We start from the raw sequence: 20,926 nt of genomic DNA, 5'->3' as shown, positions 1-20,926 counted from the left end.
GTGAGGATCCTCGGCGTCATTTATTCCCGGGGTTCACTTAAATCGACGGAAGAAGAGGGGACCCGTCATTCCCCGCTCTCGAGAAATGGATCCGAAAGCGGACGTGTTTGACACTTTTGAGCCACCGATATGTGCTTTCTCTGTTTTTTTGTCATCTTCTTATAAGAACATTCGTTCGGTTACTTGTCACGTTAATGCCTAATCTAATAGCCGTGTTCAGCAGAATGTTCTTTTTGCAACTGTTGGAAGTTTTCTTCTCGCTGATTAGATTATACTTTTAGAATACTTTTAGATCCAGAGGAATAATCCTATCTCAGCGAAGAAAACACCTCCAACAGTTGCGAAATAAACATCCTGCTGAATGCGGGATCCAGTAGCTTCTGATGTTTAACTATCTATGTTACAGGAAGGTTCCGTTTCACGCAGATCACGAGTGTAGAGTCGCTAAATTTGAATGGCCGGTGAATATTTTATTTATTGTAGGGACTAAAAGAAGAGACAAGATAAGAACTGCTAGAACATAGCATAACAAATGTTAAGTAATTCCGAGCAGTCAATTTCCGGATACGTGAAATTGATTTCCGTTATGTTAATAAAAAATGAAAATCCCCTGTACTCGCGAATTTCCTATCGGAGAGCAAAATGTTCATTACTTAAATTAGCAAATGTTTTTGCAATCCGATTGTAAACGTTCTGTTTCTGTTACACACAGAAAAATATATATGTATGTACTGTACGGAAATAATAATTACATGTTTCAAACATTTCAAAAGTTCATATATCTGTAAATCTATCATACATTTATCACAAGCATCAAATTTATTGAAAATGTATTCTGAATTCTGATTTAATAAATCAATCAAGAGTATTAAGTTCAAACAAATTCGACTTGCTTATTATATAAAATCGCTTCTTCGATCAATTTTACAATATTTTTCCAAAAAAAAAAAAAAAGAAAATAAATTCTTGTTTTGAATAAATAATAATGAGTTCTCCTAAAATTTCTAATATTAGAGTATATTTTATATGAAATATTATTATCAAAAAAATATTCTTACAGACAGCCGTTAGTTAAAAGAAAGAAAGTAGATTGAATAATCATTTTTTGCAGAATGACATTTTTCTGTGTGTACGATCTGTTCACTGAATAAATTTTCGATGAATACGATTTCGGATTCATTGTACATTAAGTAACTCGAGAAGAAACGCTTTTTTTTCCAAGCTCACTTTAGAAGGGAGCATGTCGGATAGGGTATATAGTTTATTTTGAATCGAAGGGTGTCGCCAAGGAGACTTGTAACGCGGTCTATCAAGCAGGTGTAATTTACAGAATTATTTTTAAGATATATATATATATATCTTTAAATCGTGCTTGAATGCATGTGCATCTAGTGAATGTGCCTACAGGTCTAATTATGTTGGATTAGTTTTGAAAATTTCAGGTTTTTGCCAAATATATTTAATTCTTAAATTCTTTAATTTATTCTCATAAAATGACGAACACTAAACGGAGCCAACGGTATTATATATATATATATATATATATATATATATATATTTCTTTTATATTATTTCATTTTTATGATCTTATTATACACTTTGCTACGTAAAAAAAGCTATTACAACTCAAAATTAACAACTTTTCAATGGAGCGTTTTTAAAATTCTTTCTAAATTGAAAGAATGTTTTAGTCAAGATAGTGAACATACATAATTGCACTTTTTTTCCGTTATATCTTCATTTATAATGTATTCTTTGAAATTATGTCGTGAGTTTCAAAATTGGAGCATTGCAATTTCGATATGGAATTGTGTAAATTTCATCTTTTATTGGATTGTGACATTTACGTAGCAAAATATAAGCAATGTTGACAAATGTGTGTCCTTTTTTTTCACAACACTGACATACTAATTTTAAAGATTTCTTTTTACCATTTCTAAAAAGATGTTAATTTTTGTCACTTTTCTGTCAACTTTTCATTCTCAACTTAAGGATTTTTGGAAACTGTTTTGAATTCACTGTCATAGAGCGAGATGTGGCAAACAGGCGGTTTACTAAGTCACCAATTATTTCATCTTTATATGTTGTTATTTTATTTATTTACTTAAGAAGAAGTCAACTTTTAAAAACTGTTTTAAATTCACTGTCAAAGAGGGAGATGTGATAAATATTCGTTTTACTAGGAAATCTAAGGGATCGTTCAGAAGACGTTTTTATTATTTCATCTTTATATATTTCACTTTAATCTCATTTAGTTAAGGAAGATAAAAACAAAAATTTGACATTGCGTCCTTTTCATTCGCAACTTAGCAACTTTTGGAAGCTGTTTTAAATTCACTGTCAAAGAGTGAGATGTGGCGAATATTTAGTTTACTAGGAAATCTAAGGGATCGTTTAGAAGACATAGGGATGGTTTTAAACAGCCGCGAAATGCCGGTGAACGACCCGGCGTGGAGCGTCGGTGTTGCTGAGGGATCTCGCAGTCATCGATCATGGATTGATCGATATCAAGGACGTGCAGGACGAGAACACAGGCGAGCAGCGAGACACGTGTGTGTATATGTATGTGTTTGTGTGTGTGTGAAGCGGTGAGACACAAACGTGTGTACGTTTACAGGTGTTCGTATACGTAGTACGTGTGCGAGAGACTCACACGACGATGATGACGATGACGACGATGACGACGACAACGACGATGATGACGACGATGACGACAAACGTCGATCAAAAGCCCGAGTGTTATATATTTTTCTCGTATTTCTTATAGAAATGGACAAGTACTACAAAAAGTACACGATATAGAGAGGTGGGACTTCCGCGATTGAGTGTTTCGATTCGAGTAGTTTGTGGGGGGGTGGAAGTTTTGTATACGTGGTGAATGGGTGGAGGGGTGAGTGGGGGGGAGGGTCTCTCTCTGACGCGTGGACGACTAACCTGCTAGCCGCAAGGCCGACATTCTCTGAAACTCAGGCTCCTGCAGCCACTTCCACATCCGCCGGAAGGTCTCGCGACCACTCTTGAGCTTGGACCAGGGCTTTGGATTGCGTAGCAGGTCGCTGAGGGTGCCCTGGCTGCGGCACAGCACCCGCTGTGCGAAGATCGCCTGTGGTATGCTGTACCTCTTGAGTTCGGCGCTAATGCGCTGTGCGAGCTCCTTCGTGTTGATTTCCTCGACCTCGCCGGCGCCGCCGTTGCCCGCCGCTGACACCGTCTTCATCACCACCGACGTATGTTGCACGTGCTGCGTGTGCGATATCGTCTGCTGCTGTGGCATCGACTGTTGTTGTTGCTGCTGCTGCTGTTGCTGCTGCTGCTGTTGTTGTTGCTGCTGTTGCTGCTGTTGCTGCTGCTGTTGTTGCTGCTGTTGCTGCTGCTGCTGCAGTTGCGTCTGCATAGTTGGTGGCGGCGATGCCGCGCTTGGCACCGAATGCGTGCCAGGCGGGGAATGATGGGATGGCGCGAAACTCGCCGTAGCCGAGACAGCCGGCGGCGAGGACGGGCTAAGCGCCGCCGGGCTCTGTTGTAATCGCGGCAGAAAAGCCGGGTCGTAATGCGGACTCGCGGACGACTTATGCGGCGAATTGAGGCCGCTCTGGCTATACGCGCTCTGAGGTGAGAGCGGACTCGGTTGCAGTCCCGCGCCCGGCGACGGATAATTGTGCGGTGGTGACATGCTCATCGTAGGTAGCTTGTCGTACGCGTATGGCGAACCGCCCATACCGAGGCCGATGTTACCCAGGCCGTTGTTCTGCATGACGGCGAAACTACCGGTGACGCCGCTGGCCGCGTGACCGCCGTAAACAAATTTATCACTCATCGTAGAGATCGGCGGTAACGGCTGCAGCGGCGTCAACGTGGCGTACGACGAGCCCGGACTAAAACCGGGCGGCGACATCCTCTCCGCCACCGAGGTCAGTGTCTGATACGTCGGCTCCGGCTGCATCGCCCTAAAGTCCGTCGCGTCGATCATGCTCGCGACCGAGACGCTGATCCCCGACGTAGGCGTTAGCTTGCCCGGACTGAGGAGCTCCGAGTCGTCGGCGTCGCGCGAGTCCACGTCCACGTCCTGAGGCGGCACGATCACCGACAGGGACTCCCGCGCGCTCTGCCTGCCACCGCCGCCACTACTACTACTACCACCACTGCCACTACCGCTGCCGCCGCCGCCGCCGCCGCCGCCGCCGCCGCCGCCGCCGCCGCCGCCGCCGCCGCCACCGCCGCCACTGCCGCCGCTGTTACCACCGCTGTCGTTGCCGTTGCCGTTGCCGTTGCCGTTGCCGCCACCGACGGCGCGTCCGCCGCCACCTCCGCCACCGTTGCCTCCGATTCCGCCGCTGCTGCTACCGCCACCGCCGCCACCGCCGCCGCCACCACTATCACCGCCACCACCACCGCCGACACTCGGCGGATCCTGGGACGACGACAGATCCTCCGCGGCGGCGAGGTCTCGCTCCTCCTTGACGCCGAGCGCGCCAGCCGCGAGTAGTTCCAGCGGTAGGCTCGCGCACGCGATGTCGGGGCTTTGAGAGGCCGACGAAGACATACCCTCGACGCTACCTCCTCCGTTACCACCACCACCGTTGCCGCCGCCACCACCACAACCCCCGTTACCATTACCACCGCCACCTCCGCCGCTCCTACCACCCCCCGTTTCGTGCACGACGACCTCGTGCTGATGCTGCTGCTGTTGATGATGGTGGTGATGGTGGTGGTGGCTGTGATGGTGATGATGATGGTGGTGGTGGTGGTTATGATGCCTACCCCCACCGACCACGATACCCCTACCGCCACCTCCGCTACAACTTCCTCCTCCTCCCCCTCCTCCTCCTCCGGCGCCTCCGCCTCCTCCGCCACAGTTCCCATTCGAGCCGCCCCCACCGCCCCGGCCATGCGTAGACACCGCCGCCGGGGAATCGACCGAGTCCAGTAATTGCTCGCTATGCGATTGATGATCGCCTATGTCCCCTATACCTTCCATTTACGCACATCTAGTTCGGTAGTGGGCGCACTGCCACTCGCTCCTTCGCTGTCGTACGCCGCCGACCACGACACACCGTATCGTAACACCACACAGAGCGCGCGCGTTTATAAGTTTTTCTTTTTTTTTTCTTCTTCTCGCGAGGAGCACTCGATACTCTCTGTTCTCTTCTTCGTTTACGTCGAGTTTAATCGTCGATAATCGTCGTTTCCAAAGAGTTGCTACGGTTCTCGATTGATCACTGATCTCAGGTGATCTCTCAGATCACTGATTACCGCACGATCCCGAAGCGACGACGTATACGATCATCTCGGCAACTACCTCGCGAATAGAGCGCGTAAGCGGACGACGATGACGACGATGACGACGACGACGACGACGACGACGACGAGGAGGACGCTGATGCTGAGGCTCCACCGTCACGCCGGATCGGCATAGAGAGCACCCGGTGGTAGCGCAACGACCACCGTGCGCCCATGACACCGCGCGAGTGCGGAGCGAGTGAGAGCGCACGCTCTCTGCGCTCGCGCGCCCGAGTGCGAGCGCACCCAGCACCGGCTCTTCCCGATGGAAGAGAGAGACGAGGAAAGAACGAGAGTGAGAGTGAGAGTGAGAAAAAAAAGAGAAAGAGAGAGAGAGAGTGAGAAAGAGAGCCACCAGGCGGACCCAGAATATACAGAGGACGAAGTGGCGTGAAGGGGGTTTCGATTTCACCGCGCTCAGTCCCGCACCACCGCCGTTGCCGCCACGGTTACGTTACGTTCCGTTCTCTATCGGGGACTTGTTCCGCTCCGCCCCCTTCCCCTAACGGTCCCTACCCCGGGTGTTCCGAGTCACACTATACCGGCACCGCTGCCACCTGGTCGGTCCGCTCTACTACCCTGTTACACTACTACTACGATCACTAATATATCACTACCGCCGTTCCGCTCGCGCGCTTCTTCGTGTCGCGTGCCACGAGTTCCTCTCCTGGTCCAGGTGCGACAGTCCGCGTCTCTGTCCTCCTCTTTCTCCTCCTCCTCCTCCTTCCCCCCCTGTCCCCGCCACGTGTCAGTTCGTTCGTTCGTTCACGGAGGGGAGTCGTTCGCTCACACACCGCACCACCACTGTCACTATCACTACACCAGCACACCGTTCAACGGAACCGTTACCGTTGTACCTGCGCGCTGGTCCCGTTCGCGCCTTTTCTCCCCACGGAGAATGGAGGATTCACGTCCACGTGAAAGCGAAACCCCGGTACCAGAAGAATCTCGCTGTTTTATTTCACGCGGACGATTCGCGGACGACTAGATATACGAGAGTTTCTAGAGACAGTTGCCCGGAAGACGACTGTCGATCTTCGCGATTGTCTTTTCGCGATTGCCCCTTTCGTGCTCGACGAGGCTGCAAGGGTGCGACGATAACTTCGTACGTACAGAGCGTTAAGTGACAGAAGCGACCCCTTACCGGTCACACTCGCCGGCTAAAGTCCACCACCATCAACGGCGCGCCACTATAGGGGTGTGTGGGTGACACGGACACCCACCGCCCACCACCGTCACGACAACGACGACGACCACTACCACCACCGCCACCACCGCCGCCGCCGCCGCCGCCGCCGCCGCCGCCGCCGCCGCCACCGCCACCAGTACCACCAGCAGCAACTCCAACTACGACGCCGCCACCGCCGCCGCCGCCGACGTCGCCGCCGCTGCTGGCGTCAGTCAGCTTTCTATCGATTTTCCGATACCTCGTGACCAACGTAGCTCGATGCGCGCAGCTCGATACTTCGAGCATAAACATCGACTCGCGTCACCCGCGCCCGCCGCCACCGCGTCCCGCTCGACCTCGACCCAGCGATATGCGGCTGCTGATACGAAAGCTGCTCCGGACTCGACGCAACTCGATTTGCGATTCGATTCGCGATCGTCGCCTGTCTTCCCCAACACGCCGTGTCTAGTCTTTTCCGTCGAGAGATTTTTATAAACCTCGGTACACTTCAGAAAGTCTTCTCATCGCGAGACGTCCGCGACAATTGGCCGGTTCTCTCTGCGAATCGGTCTTTCGACTCTGGCGAACTTTTTTTTTTCCTCGAACTAGGTCGCCGTGAGAAGTTACTTCGCCCAAGTGCGCCAAGTTTCTCGAGTTCACTGCAGACTTTTGCTCCTCTTCTTCCACCTTCTTGGAAATCGTTGTGATCGGTCCAGATTATTCAACGAGCATCGCCGATCCGTCCGGTCGATCGCCGAATCGATACATGTCGGCCGGTCCAACGCGAACCGCGCGGTGTCCGCTCGTGCGCGCACGCGCGAAAATCGCCGTCGAAATCGCCAGTCTTCAGGATCGAGACGTCGATACGCCGATAAGGGTTGCCTCGTCCACCATGATGGTGCGCCGCGTCGCGTATATGGAGATTCGCTCTTCAAGATGTCCTCCTATGGCCGCGAACGATCCGCGAGAACGATAACTCGATCGGGCGACACCGACGGCGGAATTCGCACACACATACACACACACGCACCCGCGCGCGTGTACAGAGACATACACGCAGACAGACACACACGTACACACCGGCCAGGGGTGGCAGAGAAGAAGAGGGGTCGTCGACGATTGGTCGTGGTCGGCGTCGATACGGAGATCAATGGCCGCCCGCGCTCTCTTCTGCGTGTATATAGAGAGAGAGCGAGAGAGACGACGATGGCGTCGAATCGACTGTCAGGCACTTGGGCCGCGCGCTTTCGATCGATCGGCTTTGCGGAGTGTCGAAGTCGCGGCCCGATGCTTCGCGCGCTCGATGGCGCACCTGACCTCGAAGGGTGGCGCGCGAGAGAGCAGACGATTCCTTCGGGTAACCAACTTCTCTTCCTTTCGGACGGGGTGTTCTTCGCGGCCTTCCGATCCTGGACTTCGTCAACGTCGGCTCGCGTCCGCGTGCGCACGCTTCGAGCGCACCGCGACGCTCTCCTCTGTATGTGTGCGTACGTGTGTCTTTCTGTCTCTCTCTCTCTCTCTCTCTCCCCTTTCCCTCTTTGCACCCTCAACGTCGTCTTCGTACTTCCGAATTCCGTCGCAGTTTGTCCAACACGCGAATTTTCTCCCGAACAGATGGACTGGATTTCCTCGCGCGCAGAAACAATTTCTCCTTTTCCTCTTATTCTTCCGCGTTCCTCTTCCTCTTCTTGGTCTCGGACCTCAGGTCTTCGGGGCGCCCGCAGGAACCGCGCGAGGCGAGAAGGACGTTTTCTACGGCAAGGGCGCGCACGAGGTCGAGTCGTGTGGTGTTGTTGGAACACACGGAGAGAAAACGAGCGCGTCTCGCGCTCGCACGGAGTTGTGCGGAGTTGCGCAAATCGCGAATGCTACGCTACGCGAGAGCCTCCGGCAGGAGGGTGCCTTTCTCTCCATCTCTCTCTCTCTCTCTCTCTCTTCTTTGCTCTCTCGCGCGCTCTTCCTCTCGCTCTCTCTCTCTCTCTCTCTCTCTCTCTCGCGGGGCGAGACGGGAGCGACAGAGTTGAGGGGGTTGCAAGAGTACGGCGGGGAGGGTGAGGGGCGGAGATCTCGCCACGGGGATCTGTAACGAACTCGATACGCAGGGGTTCGAGGAGAGGGACGGAACGCGGCTCCGGGGGATGAAGAGTGAAGAAGGGTGACGCTGCTTGACGACGAGGGAACCGGGGGGGTGGACCAACGAGTCAGGGGTGGCCCAGGGACCACTCGACCGCGTCCGGTACCCCGAACGACGCATAATGTTGTTTCTCAATTAGACGAATCTCTTCCTACATGCATTTGCGCGTCCGCTTTTTTATTCCCCCTCTCATTTACCTCACGACTTAGATCGATAACCGGGTTCGATGCACTTTTGTGATTTGATTTATCGAGCGACGACGGACAATCATCGATTCGTTGTTACTCGGAGGTCTGTGGTTGCTATCGGTGTATTGTCAGCGATATCGATCCGTCGAATTGACTGACACGCCGTAGCTGTCACGTTGTGGTATCTTTATACCGACACCTGCGTGCTCGCGTTGAATTCTCAAAAATTTACTTAAGGCTCTTGGAAATCGATTGTGTAAATTGTGGAAATGACAAGAGTGAGGAAATTGAAGAGAATATTTATAATTTCATTAGTCGATACTTGAAAAATTTGCTCACTTTTGTAATTTTCACCTTGTTTTATGATACACAATCTATCCTCGTATCATTCAATACGGATATATTTAGATTGATGATGTAAGAAGAAGATATGTAATGAAAATTAATGCAAAAATCTATTAAAATATAAATATTTTTCACAATAAAACAATATTCGCATTTTATATATATACTTGTAAAATATACCGAAAACTTTTTTATTTTGGAATAGAATGAAATTGTATTTATTTCTCTCAATTCAAGAGCTATCATACATTGTTTCATTTTTTAATTAGGCACAATTCAATTCCAAATATGGTTATTTATTGATTACCAGAAGACAAACGAAATTTCTGATACATTGTTATTTTATTTAGAAATATATACATTTTAATATAAATTGTGAGATTTATTTTTCTTGCTCTTCTGATGTCACAATCACTGCAGAGAGTAGATAGTTTTCATTCTATTGAAGTGCTGGCGAACAAGCAAGAGGACAACACGAAATGGGATTTTGAAAATTAACGGAGCAATCGGATGGTGTATTTTTAATAAACGAGTCCAGTGTAAACACATTGAGTGTTACAATATTAAACGCGCATGCAGAGTTCGTTAATGTTCAATTCAATGGGACTAAATAAGCGAAAGCGAGATCTTTTCTGTAACGTCGAGTGATTACGCACAGAGCTTTACAATTTGACGAGCGCGCTGTGCTTACAATCCTGATTTTATACGATTAAATATTCTGAAATATCCGACAGCATTTTGTATCTTAACGACAAAGTAACAACAAAATGTTCTAACGGAAATAATAAAAATAAAAGTAATATAACGTTTTAATGAAAACTTAAACGCTGATGTTTTTTTAATATTATATTATAACTAAACAAACAATATGTTTTATTTATATATATATATATATATATATATATAATAGATAATATTTACGAGCACAAACAGGTTTTTACACAAGTTAGATATTGTTTCCACTTTGTTGTATGTCGTTATTGTTTACGGTCCATCCGAAACAAACATAGAATTTATTATTATAATTTTTAGACATGCAACATATTCCATAAAACTGAGAAAATGAGCTACAATGATCTTGCATGATTCTGAACGAAATATAAATTCAATGTGTGCAAACATAATTAAATCTCTTGTAGAAAGAAGTTAAATTTAAAACTTTCTTCTTCAAAAATACTCCACAATTTTCTCGCACAGAATAAAAACCAGCATTGATCGATACGTTAAAAGATATAAAAAGAATTCGTAGCACTTTGAGGTTGCATGCGTGAATGTATAGTATAATTATGCGCACGAAATTGAATTAAATATTTTAAAAATTTCATAGAACATTTTTTTATTACAAGAAGCTGAAACGAGACAATAGATCTTCTACAAAAATAGATTTTCAACTTGTACTTGTTAATAATTACATTTCTAGGATAATTAGCTTCTAAACAATTGTTTTTGCAATTTTCGAAATGATTGCTCTCGTCGACTGTGTTGTAAATAATAATTAGTAAGATAAAATATCAATAATATTATTTTATTTTATTATACATACAACTTTTTTATAAACAATTCAAGTCACTCTTAATTAACATGTTATACATGTTTTCTCTCTCTATATATAGGACTCTATTTATATATTATATTACATAATTTTCTCTCTATACATAGAAAAAAGTATCCGAGTTTTTTAAAAATTACATGTGTCAGTGGATTATAGTGTGAAGAATTCTTCGCCAAGTGAAATTAATATCCGAAAGGGGTACAAGGAGTGAGGTAGACGACAGGGATAAAGAGAGTGCGAATCCATGCAGCTCTATTAAAAGGCGGAATCTCGGACTACGTGTAAGAGTCATTGCGACGTGTTGGTAAGCGCGGCGCTGGAAATTACACGGCCGCGTGAGAGCCGGAGCTGCGGGCGTTTCCATTGTTGCCCACCTCGAACTGTTTGCTAAGTAGTTGCCAAGGAGTACAGCGCTTCGGAATACAAGGAGACTTATGTCTGTCGGTCCGTTCGATCGCGGAAACGTGTCGGATGCAGCCGCGGGTGCAGCACGCCGATGCCCGGCTCTGCGAGTTTCTACGAGACGGCCATTTACAATTCAATTCATCCCCAATTACAATACAAGTGACTCACCCGCCTACTCATCTATCCCTTTCCCTCGGCCTGTTAGGTTTCCGACTCGACGTGCAGCATTCTCCGGAAAGGTTGGAAACTTTGATTCCGCCGGCATGGAATTTCCAAGATGAATCGGAAGGGATTTAGTTTCATTCGCAATTCGATCCGGCAAAGCTGTATCGTGAAAGTGAAAAGCTGTGATTTTTCTGAGCTACGTATTGAGGAATCTAACAAGTTTTTAGACGTTACGGGCCTACTATTATCCCTTAACACATAGTAATTTTCCGGTCCTTTATTGCACACGATGGTCGTTCTGAGTTAATTTTCATCACTTTTAGAAGTATATAAAAATTGTTAAGTGATATTCTTATATATATTTTAACATTTTTACAAAATATTTGTAACCCTTAGAAATGTAATATTGATTAATTTAAGATTAGAAATGTATTAATTGATTAGTATTGGATTTCCATATACTTTGCAAAGGATACTAAATACTTTATAAATAAATAAAACCTAATCAGTCATTATTGATTGTTTTTATTCTTTAAATTCATATTATATTTCTTGTGTAAAAATAAGATTTTAACATTTTTTTACTTTTCAATAATCATGTTCTTTAAACTCATGAAATATTTGACTTTTCATTTTCTTTAATTTCATTTATTCCTTTGAGTAAGAAACGTTGATACTTTTATAATATTAATACTGGCTATTTAATACTGAAACACAGTAATAAATTATTTATTTCAAGAAATAAAAGCACTGTTGTTCAGTGCTTTTAGTACTCCAAATATAAAATTACTATTGTTCGATAAATTAGCCAGCATTAAGTTGGCCAATATTAAATTTCCGCAAAAGAAGATTGTGTATTAGAAAAAAATAGAACATATAATAGAAACCATTATTTAACCGTATTAAAAGAAAAAAATACGCAGAACATAAATAACTTAATCATATATACTAAAAGTTAATATCCTAAAGACATTGGAAAATATAATAGAAAAACATGTGGATATGGATCTCCAAGGAATATTCTAAAAATGTCCAAAGGATGTTCTAACGCTGTCCTAAGGACGTTTTCAGGATATCTGTCGCATAATGTATGTGAATCTTGCTAGCCGATAGAGCAATATTAGTCGGATTATTAATGACCGACGTCGGTAGATTGAGAAAGATGACGAAACGCGATCGACAGCGGAGAAAATTCGCGCGGAAAGCCGCATCGCCGAGAGAGAGAAAATCGATCGATCGCATGGTCGAGTATTCGCCGGCCGCGACTTTCTGATTTTCGACGGAATGGTCGACGCATATTGCAGGTATCAGAATTTCGAGATTCAGATAAGCCCGAGCGATAAAGGAAATGCGGTAACGTAATGTAACGAAACGCACGACGGCGGCCGAGTCCTCGAGAATATTTCCCAGACGGAACTCGCGGGTATCCGCGACAAAGTGAAATCGATATCGGCGTTACGGTTATATCCGGTGGCCGAGAGTCGGACGGAAAAGAAACGACGGATTAAAGCGCGAGCGGATAAATTCGCCGCGTGATTAAAGCCCGCCGGCGGATTATGCCGGCGCGGGAAAATAAATATTCAAAGGGGATGCGTCGTAATATTCATATATCGAGTAATATCCTCAACGAATTCCACATATGCATGCGCGCGCGCGCGCGCGCGTGCCATTTATTTTTAAATTTGTTTTACACTCTTTTTTTTTTCTTCATTTAATTTCCCTCCGCCGACGCACGAGTAGTACGTAATGAATCCCAAATGGTTATTCCTACGCCATTCAAATTTATACAAACCGACCGTTGTTTACATCTGAAGATCTGTTTTTATAGCACTTTTTTTCTACACTAGAACTTCCAGTAAATACAGATATATAACTGTTACATAACATGTTACTAACATGTATGTTACATGTATGCTACATATTGTGATTTTCTAATCGTAAATATAACATTTGTAATCAAATCATGTTCTTCTACCTGAATGTAATTACAATATGATTGCGATGTAACTTGTATAACATATATTATATCCAGATAGAAGAATATGATTTGTTGATATCGTAGGATGCCAAAGCTAATCAAATATCCTTGGCATTCTACCAACAAATTATTTTTCTATCTGGATATAATTACAATATAACTACAATGTAAACATATATTACACTACAAATGTTACATGATGAATGAGAAATAACAATTACCATGTATGTTACATGTTATACAACAGTTATATATCCGTGTTTACTCTTTCTTACTTTCACCAAATGTCAAACATGTACCATATCTTACTGTATGGCTCTCCGTTCTTATTTCAAGACCGTTTTAAGTAATGTCTTAAGATAATGTCTTACTACTACGTTTCTCTGATTGATATTTTAAGATTGTACTCAAAACGGTCTTAAATATAAGAATCGATTACGATGAATACCGGCTTAAATTTCAAAAGTGTAGACTAGTTCAGTTGTTCGCGTTGCTTGCACTTTTTGCACTCAGCATTTTTGTATTACGAATATGTATTATTTCATTTTAAGTATAAACATTTTTGGCGACTTCAAGCAACGTGAACAAATTTGTAGAAAACAGAGTGCATTTCACCCGTAATTCCTAACGTACGTTATGACGCTCATAAATTACGTCATAGTTTCGCTTTGTGTGTACATTCTTAAAATACAAGATTAATCCATCTTTATACATAAAAAAATTTTCACGTTTCGTAACTTCGTGAAATGCAAATTTCCTACTTCTTTATGGTAATTTTGCGTAAGGGCATTGGAAATAATAGGGCTCGTTAATGCCAGAATTTTACGGTCCTGGGGGGGTAGTTTCTCGACGCCGAGGAGTGGGGACTCGCCGCTGACGACGGGAAGAGGGGCGGGAGGGGCGAGAGCTGCGATGTAACGTCGATATCGCGCTCTATACGAGGCGTCGCGACGCCACGAGTGGGGCGCTCGCGCGGTGACGCGGGGAAGAGGAGGGTGAGTTTCACATAGGTAAAATAATCGATATATAACGGCGACCGATATGTATGTGCCCGACCTGTATATAATGTACCCCGTACACGTGCACGCGAGACCAACCCTTTGCATGTTCAGGCTTATTCCTGCGTGTGTGTTTGCGCGCGCGCGGTTTCCTCTCTTCTAAGTGTGCGTACGGATGCGCACACGCGTGCGTGCGCGCGCGCGGTGCGCAGGCGCACGCGTGTCGCACGAATTCACGAGCGTGAGATCGATGCGGCACGACTCGACGTTGCATAGGGCTTCGACGACGACATCGACTTTCCCCCGCGCAATCGTCGCTGTTGTTGTTACAACTCTTTAAGTAGGGTAGGTGGTTTAAAAGACAAGCAAGTTGATAGATGGCGTGTCTAGATACCTTCAAAAAATTTTGAAGTTTGATTTTGCAGTTGTATTTTTTACTAAAAAAAATTTACTAAATCTTAATACATATTTCTCTGAATAGTGCGAAGTAAACATTTACAGTAAATAAATATTTATTCAATAACGAAATGATAGTTGAATCACAAATTGATAATTTTTGTGTTAAATAATGTATGTTTGCATTTAATAAATATTTACTTAAAACTATATTCAAACAAATATTTATTAAAATTTAGTTTTATTATTTTCAGATTATATCTTGTTATAGCTGAATTCTTACTTTGGCAGAAATCCAATTTAATACTGAAAATTACTTATTTTGTATATTAAAAGCAGTGAACAATCCTTAAAATGAATAATTAATTACTACTTTCCAGTTTTTGTAAGAATAATTATATTATGAGATAAAGGGGGGAGGGATATAAAAATAAGAAGCTTCTCCCATCTAGATATCCGATCAATTTTTCTTTTTTTTTTGGGAACAAGATTTTGAATAAAATTATACCTAAGATACTGTGGCTGTTCCCACTTAAAAGTATATTAAACATATTTTTAACAAAATAAAATTATAAAAAAATACAAATTTTTCTATACTGTATAATACAAAAAGTTTGGTAGTCATTTAGAATCTGGATGAAAAATTTTTTCAATAAGTAGACATGTTTTAAAAAATAATTAAGGATGTATTGTATATATTTTTAAAATAATGAAAAAAATTACGAAAAAGATACAGATTATTATAGATAGCACTCAAAAATAATATTAAAAAATTTAGCGATGATTTATCATCTAGATTAAAAGTTTTTTTTCAATAAGAAGTAATATTTCTTATATCTAAACAAAAATGTATGGGGGTATAGAATCATGATAAAAAATTTAATTTTTTGTATAAGTATTGTACTTGTAAGCATTCAAGGCGATTTATGTAAAGTTATATTGCGACGCAAAAATTAGTTCTGTAAATAAACGAGAGGCGTCGAGTGGTTTGCCGGTCGGTGCGATTGACTCGTGATTTGTAGATCCCACCTTCACGTCCACATACGCGATTTTTCGCGTTTAAGGAGCCGAAAATGGCTCTATCTGGTGATTAAGAGATCTTTGACCAGCGTTTTGGATCCGTTAAACTGTAGATTCCATAAATATATCTCAATGGAAATAATATATGTACTTGCCAATAAGCATGGCAAGCATGGCATTTTAATGCCAAATACTTTTCTTTCAAAAATCATGTATAATGGAAAAGATCGATATCCAGGAATAGATGAAATCAGACTGTTATAAAAACAAAGTAATGGTAGTAAATAAACAAAGTATTTATTTTTTCTAAATCTTTGTTCTCTGAATTGCAATAAAACTAATCTCTGAATTGCAATAAAATTAATCTTTGAATTGCAATAAAACTTTGCATGAATCATTTTGAATACTTAAAGTATTTTTACGAAAAAAATTAAAAATTTTGTCGTTGCTTTTTCAACTTTAATTTATAACAATAAAAATAATAATAAATAAAGTAAATAAAAACGCGTTGTTTAAGAAAAATAAATTGTTATAAGTTCAACTTTTATATATACATAGTTTATTCAAAGTATAAATATTTTTATAAATAAGTGTAATATATTTAGAATTTGGATTAAAAATTATTTCAGTAAGAAGTAAATATTTTTTAAAAATAATTAAGATAAAATGAGAAAATTTCTAAACTATCAAATTGTATTGTTGGATATAAACATTGACCTTATTAAACTGTTCCATATTTATAATATAACAATTATTTTTATACAGAAAGTATATATTTCTAATTTCAGTCACTTTTTATAGAGTCCATATATCTGATGCGAACAATAAAAAGACAAAGAAAAGCCTATAAACGAGTAAATAAGATAAATATTTAATAATAAATTTGAATACAATATAAAGAGATGAGACATTTCAGCTTACTTCATAAGCCATCTTCATAAAGAATTAATGAATTAATCCATATAAAATCTTAAATAACATTACATGATACTAAACACAAATTATGTAAGACACATCGCAATTTTACAAATAATAATTTCCTCTTTACGTTTGCTACAACAGCTCGAGTGATCCGATATATCCTGAATCACGAGACTCGCCGTGAGATTTAAATCCGGTTTTCGATCGTCGCGTCGGAAACTCGCCGCACGGTGGCTTAAACGGCGGAACTTAGGAATCGGATCGATCCGCGAGAAACGTGCTCTCATTATCGCATAGTTACTCCCACCCTTTATTTCTGTTTGACGTAGGGAAGAATATCTATTGTCCGCGGTGCATCATGCGAGGAGCGCCTCGCGCCCTTCCGAAAATGGAGACATCAAACAGACAAGACGTCGTAAGGATGTAAATTCTCCTGGGCTAAATATAGCCCGCCTCCATCGCGAAATCTCCGTTCATAAATAATAGCGTCCTCCTTTTAATGTTGCGACCCACTTTTCCAATTTTACGACGTTCTCGCAATTTCCCTGAAATACCTGAAATAAATCGCGCATTCCGTGAAAGAGCCTGCACACACGTAATTCTTTGATCGTGGAAAATCGAAAATAAATACTAGATGAAAAATTTACGGATTTCGATTGTGCCGCGACACGCTAAAAATTTATACGTCGCGGAATTTAAATGAGCGCGATTCTCATGAATCGCAGGAAAAGTCGCCGCGGCGCGACCGCTGCAATTTTTGCGAATCCTCGGATACGACTTCGAGCGCAAAAAGTTCTCCCGATTGCGACGGTTGCGTGAAATTCGATCCGCGCAAAAAGATCTCCGCGAGGCCGGGATGATTTTTGCGAATTAACGAGGTCCCGATGTATCGGCTTTTCGCTCGTCGTTCCCGCGGAATGCAATTAAATCGAAAGAGAGCCCGCGGCCTTCCCCGCGATATCGCGATAATACGCGACGATATTCGTGCCCGCGACCCTATCCTCCTCCCGCCGCGATTTTAACGCGAATTTCGCTACAATAAAACGAGTGAACGGTCCCGGCTTGTGACGATGTGTAACGCGTTTTTTCTCTTCTTTCCTCTTTTTTTTTTTCCACACCAATGTTAACCCGCCAAACGCGCGGAACGCAGATGATACACGTCCTCGCGTTTCCCTCGTCGTCGCCGTACACTTTCTTTATGGAAATCGATATCTATAATTATTTCATCACTCGCTCTGTGCATAGTATTACGCTCGCATTATGGGACTCTACAGACTCGGTTGGACGATGATTGCTAACAACAAAAGTAGTGCATCAAAGTGGTCGTGTCGTATAATTAAATATCCCATCATTTTATTAAAATAAAAAGCTCGGCGTACTTTTTACGCGAAGCTGTTTAACTAAATAAAAAGATAAACTAAAAAAGGAAAAGATAAGTCTCTATAGTTTCAATTGTTTCAAATAGTGACAAAAATTCTACGGTGCGTAATTGAGAAGTTTGTGTTTTTAACATGTTTCACGAGTCCCAAACGGTCCACTCAAATTTTTGCGTTAATTTAACACTAGAGATATCAACGTTTCATTAAAAGGACTAAGTGGATAAATCACTATGAATAAAAAAATTAAAATAGTAACGGAAAACCAAATTTCGTTATATAATGTAAAGTATTGTAAAGACATGATTATTGAAAAGTCAAAGAATTTTTAAATTATCTGTGACATGAAAAATAATGTAATGTTAATCCTGTCTTTTAGATGAGAAATAATATTAAAAAATCGCAATAATTATCTCGGCCAATAATTACCTCGGTTCTTCTAGTATTATTATAAGATGAATATGTTAGGAAACACAAATATTATATTAAAAAATAACATCGAAAATATAACACTGACAATTTTTAAGCAAATCGTGAAAGTATATTTTTTCAGAAAATTTAATATTTACAATATTAAAACGTTACAGTAAAATGAATATTTATGATATGTTAAATTAACACATTTTATTCATTTATCTCAGAATTTACGTTTTAAAATGTATTATTTTTACATTAATTATTTATTTATTCATAAATTGCATTATTTTAAAACTTAGAAATGTTGAATATCAATTTAACACAAAATGTTCGAATAATGCTATCATATTATATTAAATTAATACTTGGATATATTCAACACAAAAAATTTTCACGAAGATCGAGTTTCTAACAGAAATTCAAAAGATTTTTTTACTTTGTTCGATTATGAACACATTGAAATGTTGCTTCTTATATGTACTACATTTTTCATGCTACGTTTAAGGAAAAGCTATTACTTTTAGTAATTTGGTAATTATAATAATTTCATTGAAATTAAGGATAAATAAAATATAAAATACTGAACAAATTATCGATCTGTCCAAGGTTTAACTGAGACTTACATACATCTTCTGTAATCAAATAATTCTCGAGTGTATTGAGACGCGTTTCACGGATCTCCTTCCTGGTTGATATTACTTATTAGTGATTGCTACAAACATTTATAGATCATAGACGTCAGATCGGACATGAAAGTGGAGATATGCTGTTCCGTGTAATTAACACAAACGATATACAGGCGTACTCATTGGCGTAACTGGAGCAGCGTGTATACATGTAATACATGGGCGTCGATACATCAGAGAGATGTCAAAGTCTCCTTCCTCTCTTCATCCCCTCCATCTCTCTCTGTAATTTTCAGAGCCTTTAATAATCACTTTGGAGATGCGTAAGTATAAACAGTTCCATCAGAGTGAAAGAAAAAAGGAATGACAGCGTCACCGAGAGGGATTACACGTTTTGAGTGATTAAAGAAAATTTTATTTGACTTGTTATCTTGTGATTTATTTCATTGAAGTTTTATGTAATATTTTATAAAATGACCTAAATAAAAATTGTGTAGCTTACAAATAATTCTGTAAATTTGTTTTTATCTTTCGGTAAATAACAATAGTCATATAAATATAAAAAAACGTAAGAATTCGTTTAAGTAAATCTAAACGAGGAAATATGAGAAAAACAAAAAAAAAATAGGAAAAAAAATTGTACATTTCAGGTGAATTCTCGGTTAAGGAGATTTCTTTATTAATATAATATATATTTTTATTTTCTGCTGATCATTAAACATAATTTGAGTTACGTAATTCAATGTAATGAATCTTTTTTACGCGAACATAATTTACGATCTAAGAAGAAGTATCGTTTCCTCGTAATTTGATAGAATTTACGTGATGTACGATAATAGTCGATCGTTATTATTAGTAGATTCGTCTAGCTAAATTCACATTAATATTTCACGTCTATCCAAATATCCTAATTTTATTTAACTTCATTTTATCGCCTTATACTATCTTTAATAACATTTATTTCTGAAAGTACAAATAGCATTTCCTTAACCAATGTATAACGATTAAATATATTAATATCATTTTTATATCAGTGCAAATTAATAAAGATAACTTTTTTTAATTAATACACATTAACATACAGTATGCATCATTTTTATTTTTATACAACTTAATAAGTTATAATATAATAGAAAAGTATAATAAAAAAATATTCATTATGTAATAAATATTTATATAATTAATATATATTTGTTCAAATGTTTAAGTCAGCATTTAAATCAATATCATTAAGTAAAATTAATACTTGCGTTCGTAATCAATGCTTCCAAGTATTTTGACATTTAGATCAAAGAAAACTAAAAAAACTAAAAAACTTTGCGCGTGTAAAAGTTTCAAGGAGGACTTTTGCGCAATCGTCCGTTATCTGTCTGACGAAAAAACATTGATGTCTCTTTCTCTTCTCTCTGTCTTTCCTTTTAATAATGCCAGTCAGTGGCTAACATATGATCCTATATAAGACGACAGAACCGAGTCACGTATAGCGCACTTATAGGGTAGTCAAACGGGGAATCCCCTTCGAATCCTCCTCCCCCCTTCCTTCCCGCAATGGAGGATGGGGGTAGCCCCCACAGTAGGAGCTCACCTGCCGCCAGGTGCGACTCCCGTCTTGTTCGCCATCTGCATGAGGGGCCCGTGCCATGCGCGGGGGCCGTTTCCTCTTTACTTACCTCGTGTGAGAGCGTGATTAGCACACGCACACACGTATTATACACGGGGAACCGTAAACTTAGCACGCGACCACATTCGTGGACATACGTCACGGGGGAGCGTATCAGCTAACCGAGTATGGGGTTTTACCTTGGTCAAGTCTAATGGAAGCCTTTCGCTCGAGTTGAAAGTATTGTACAATAGAAAGAATGATTTCATGAGTTTATCTAAAAATTTAGCTGATTACTGATCTATAAATATCATAATGATGACTGTCAAAATTTATTGATATTTAATATACTATACG

At 41.2% G+C, this 20,926-nt stretch overlaps 1 protein-coding gene and 1 long non-coding RNA gene across 8 annotated transcripts in view; one reads left to right on the top strand and one right to left on the bottom strand.

Annotated features, from left to right (window-relative positions):
* LOC105151894 (uncharacterized) overlaps nucleotides 1-5,406 on the bottom strand; it is a 121,451-nt gene extending 116,045 nt beyond the window's left edge. For all 7 annotated transcript variants that reach the window (XM_087415011.1, XM_087415012.1, XM_087415013.1 and 4 more), the window contains exon 1: nucleotides 2,935-5,406. In XM_087415011.1, the coding sequence (XP_087271137.1) occupies nucleotides 2,935-4,978 (2,044 nt within the window). In that variant the 5' untranslated portion in view covers nucleotides 4,979-5,406. The remainder of the gene's footprint in view (nucleotides 1-2,934) is intronic.
* A 4,623-nt stretch (nucleotides 5,407-10,029) lies between these two features.
* LOC147906841 (uncharacterized) lies at nucleotides 10,030-20,251 on the top strand. The gene is made up of 2 exons (XR_015547949.1): nucleotides 10,030-18,031; nucleotides 19,072-20,251. It is a non-coding gene; the product is annotated as an uncharacterized LOC147906841 (long non-coding RNA).
* Nucleotides 20,252-20,926: the final 675 nt, after the last annotated feature.

This window comes from Acromyrmex echinatior, chromosome 17 (genome assembly GCF_024713525.1).
Source record: "Acromyrmex echinatior isolate Ae372 chromosome 17, ASM2471352v2, whole genome shotgun sequence".
Lineage (NCBI taxonomy): Eukaryota > Metazoa > Arthropoda > Insecta > Hymenoptera > Formicidae > Acromyrmex > Acromyrmex echinatior.
The sequence above is the reverse complement of the archived record's forward strand: the minus strand, read 5'-3'. Positions and strand labels throughout refer to the sequence as shown.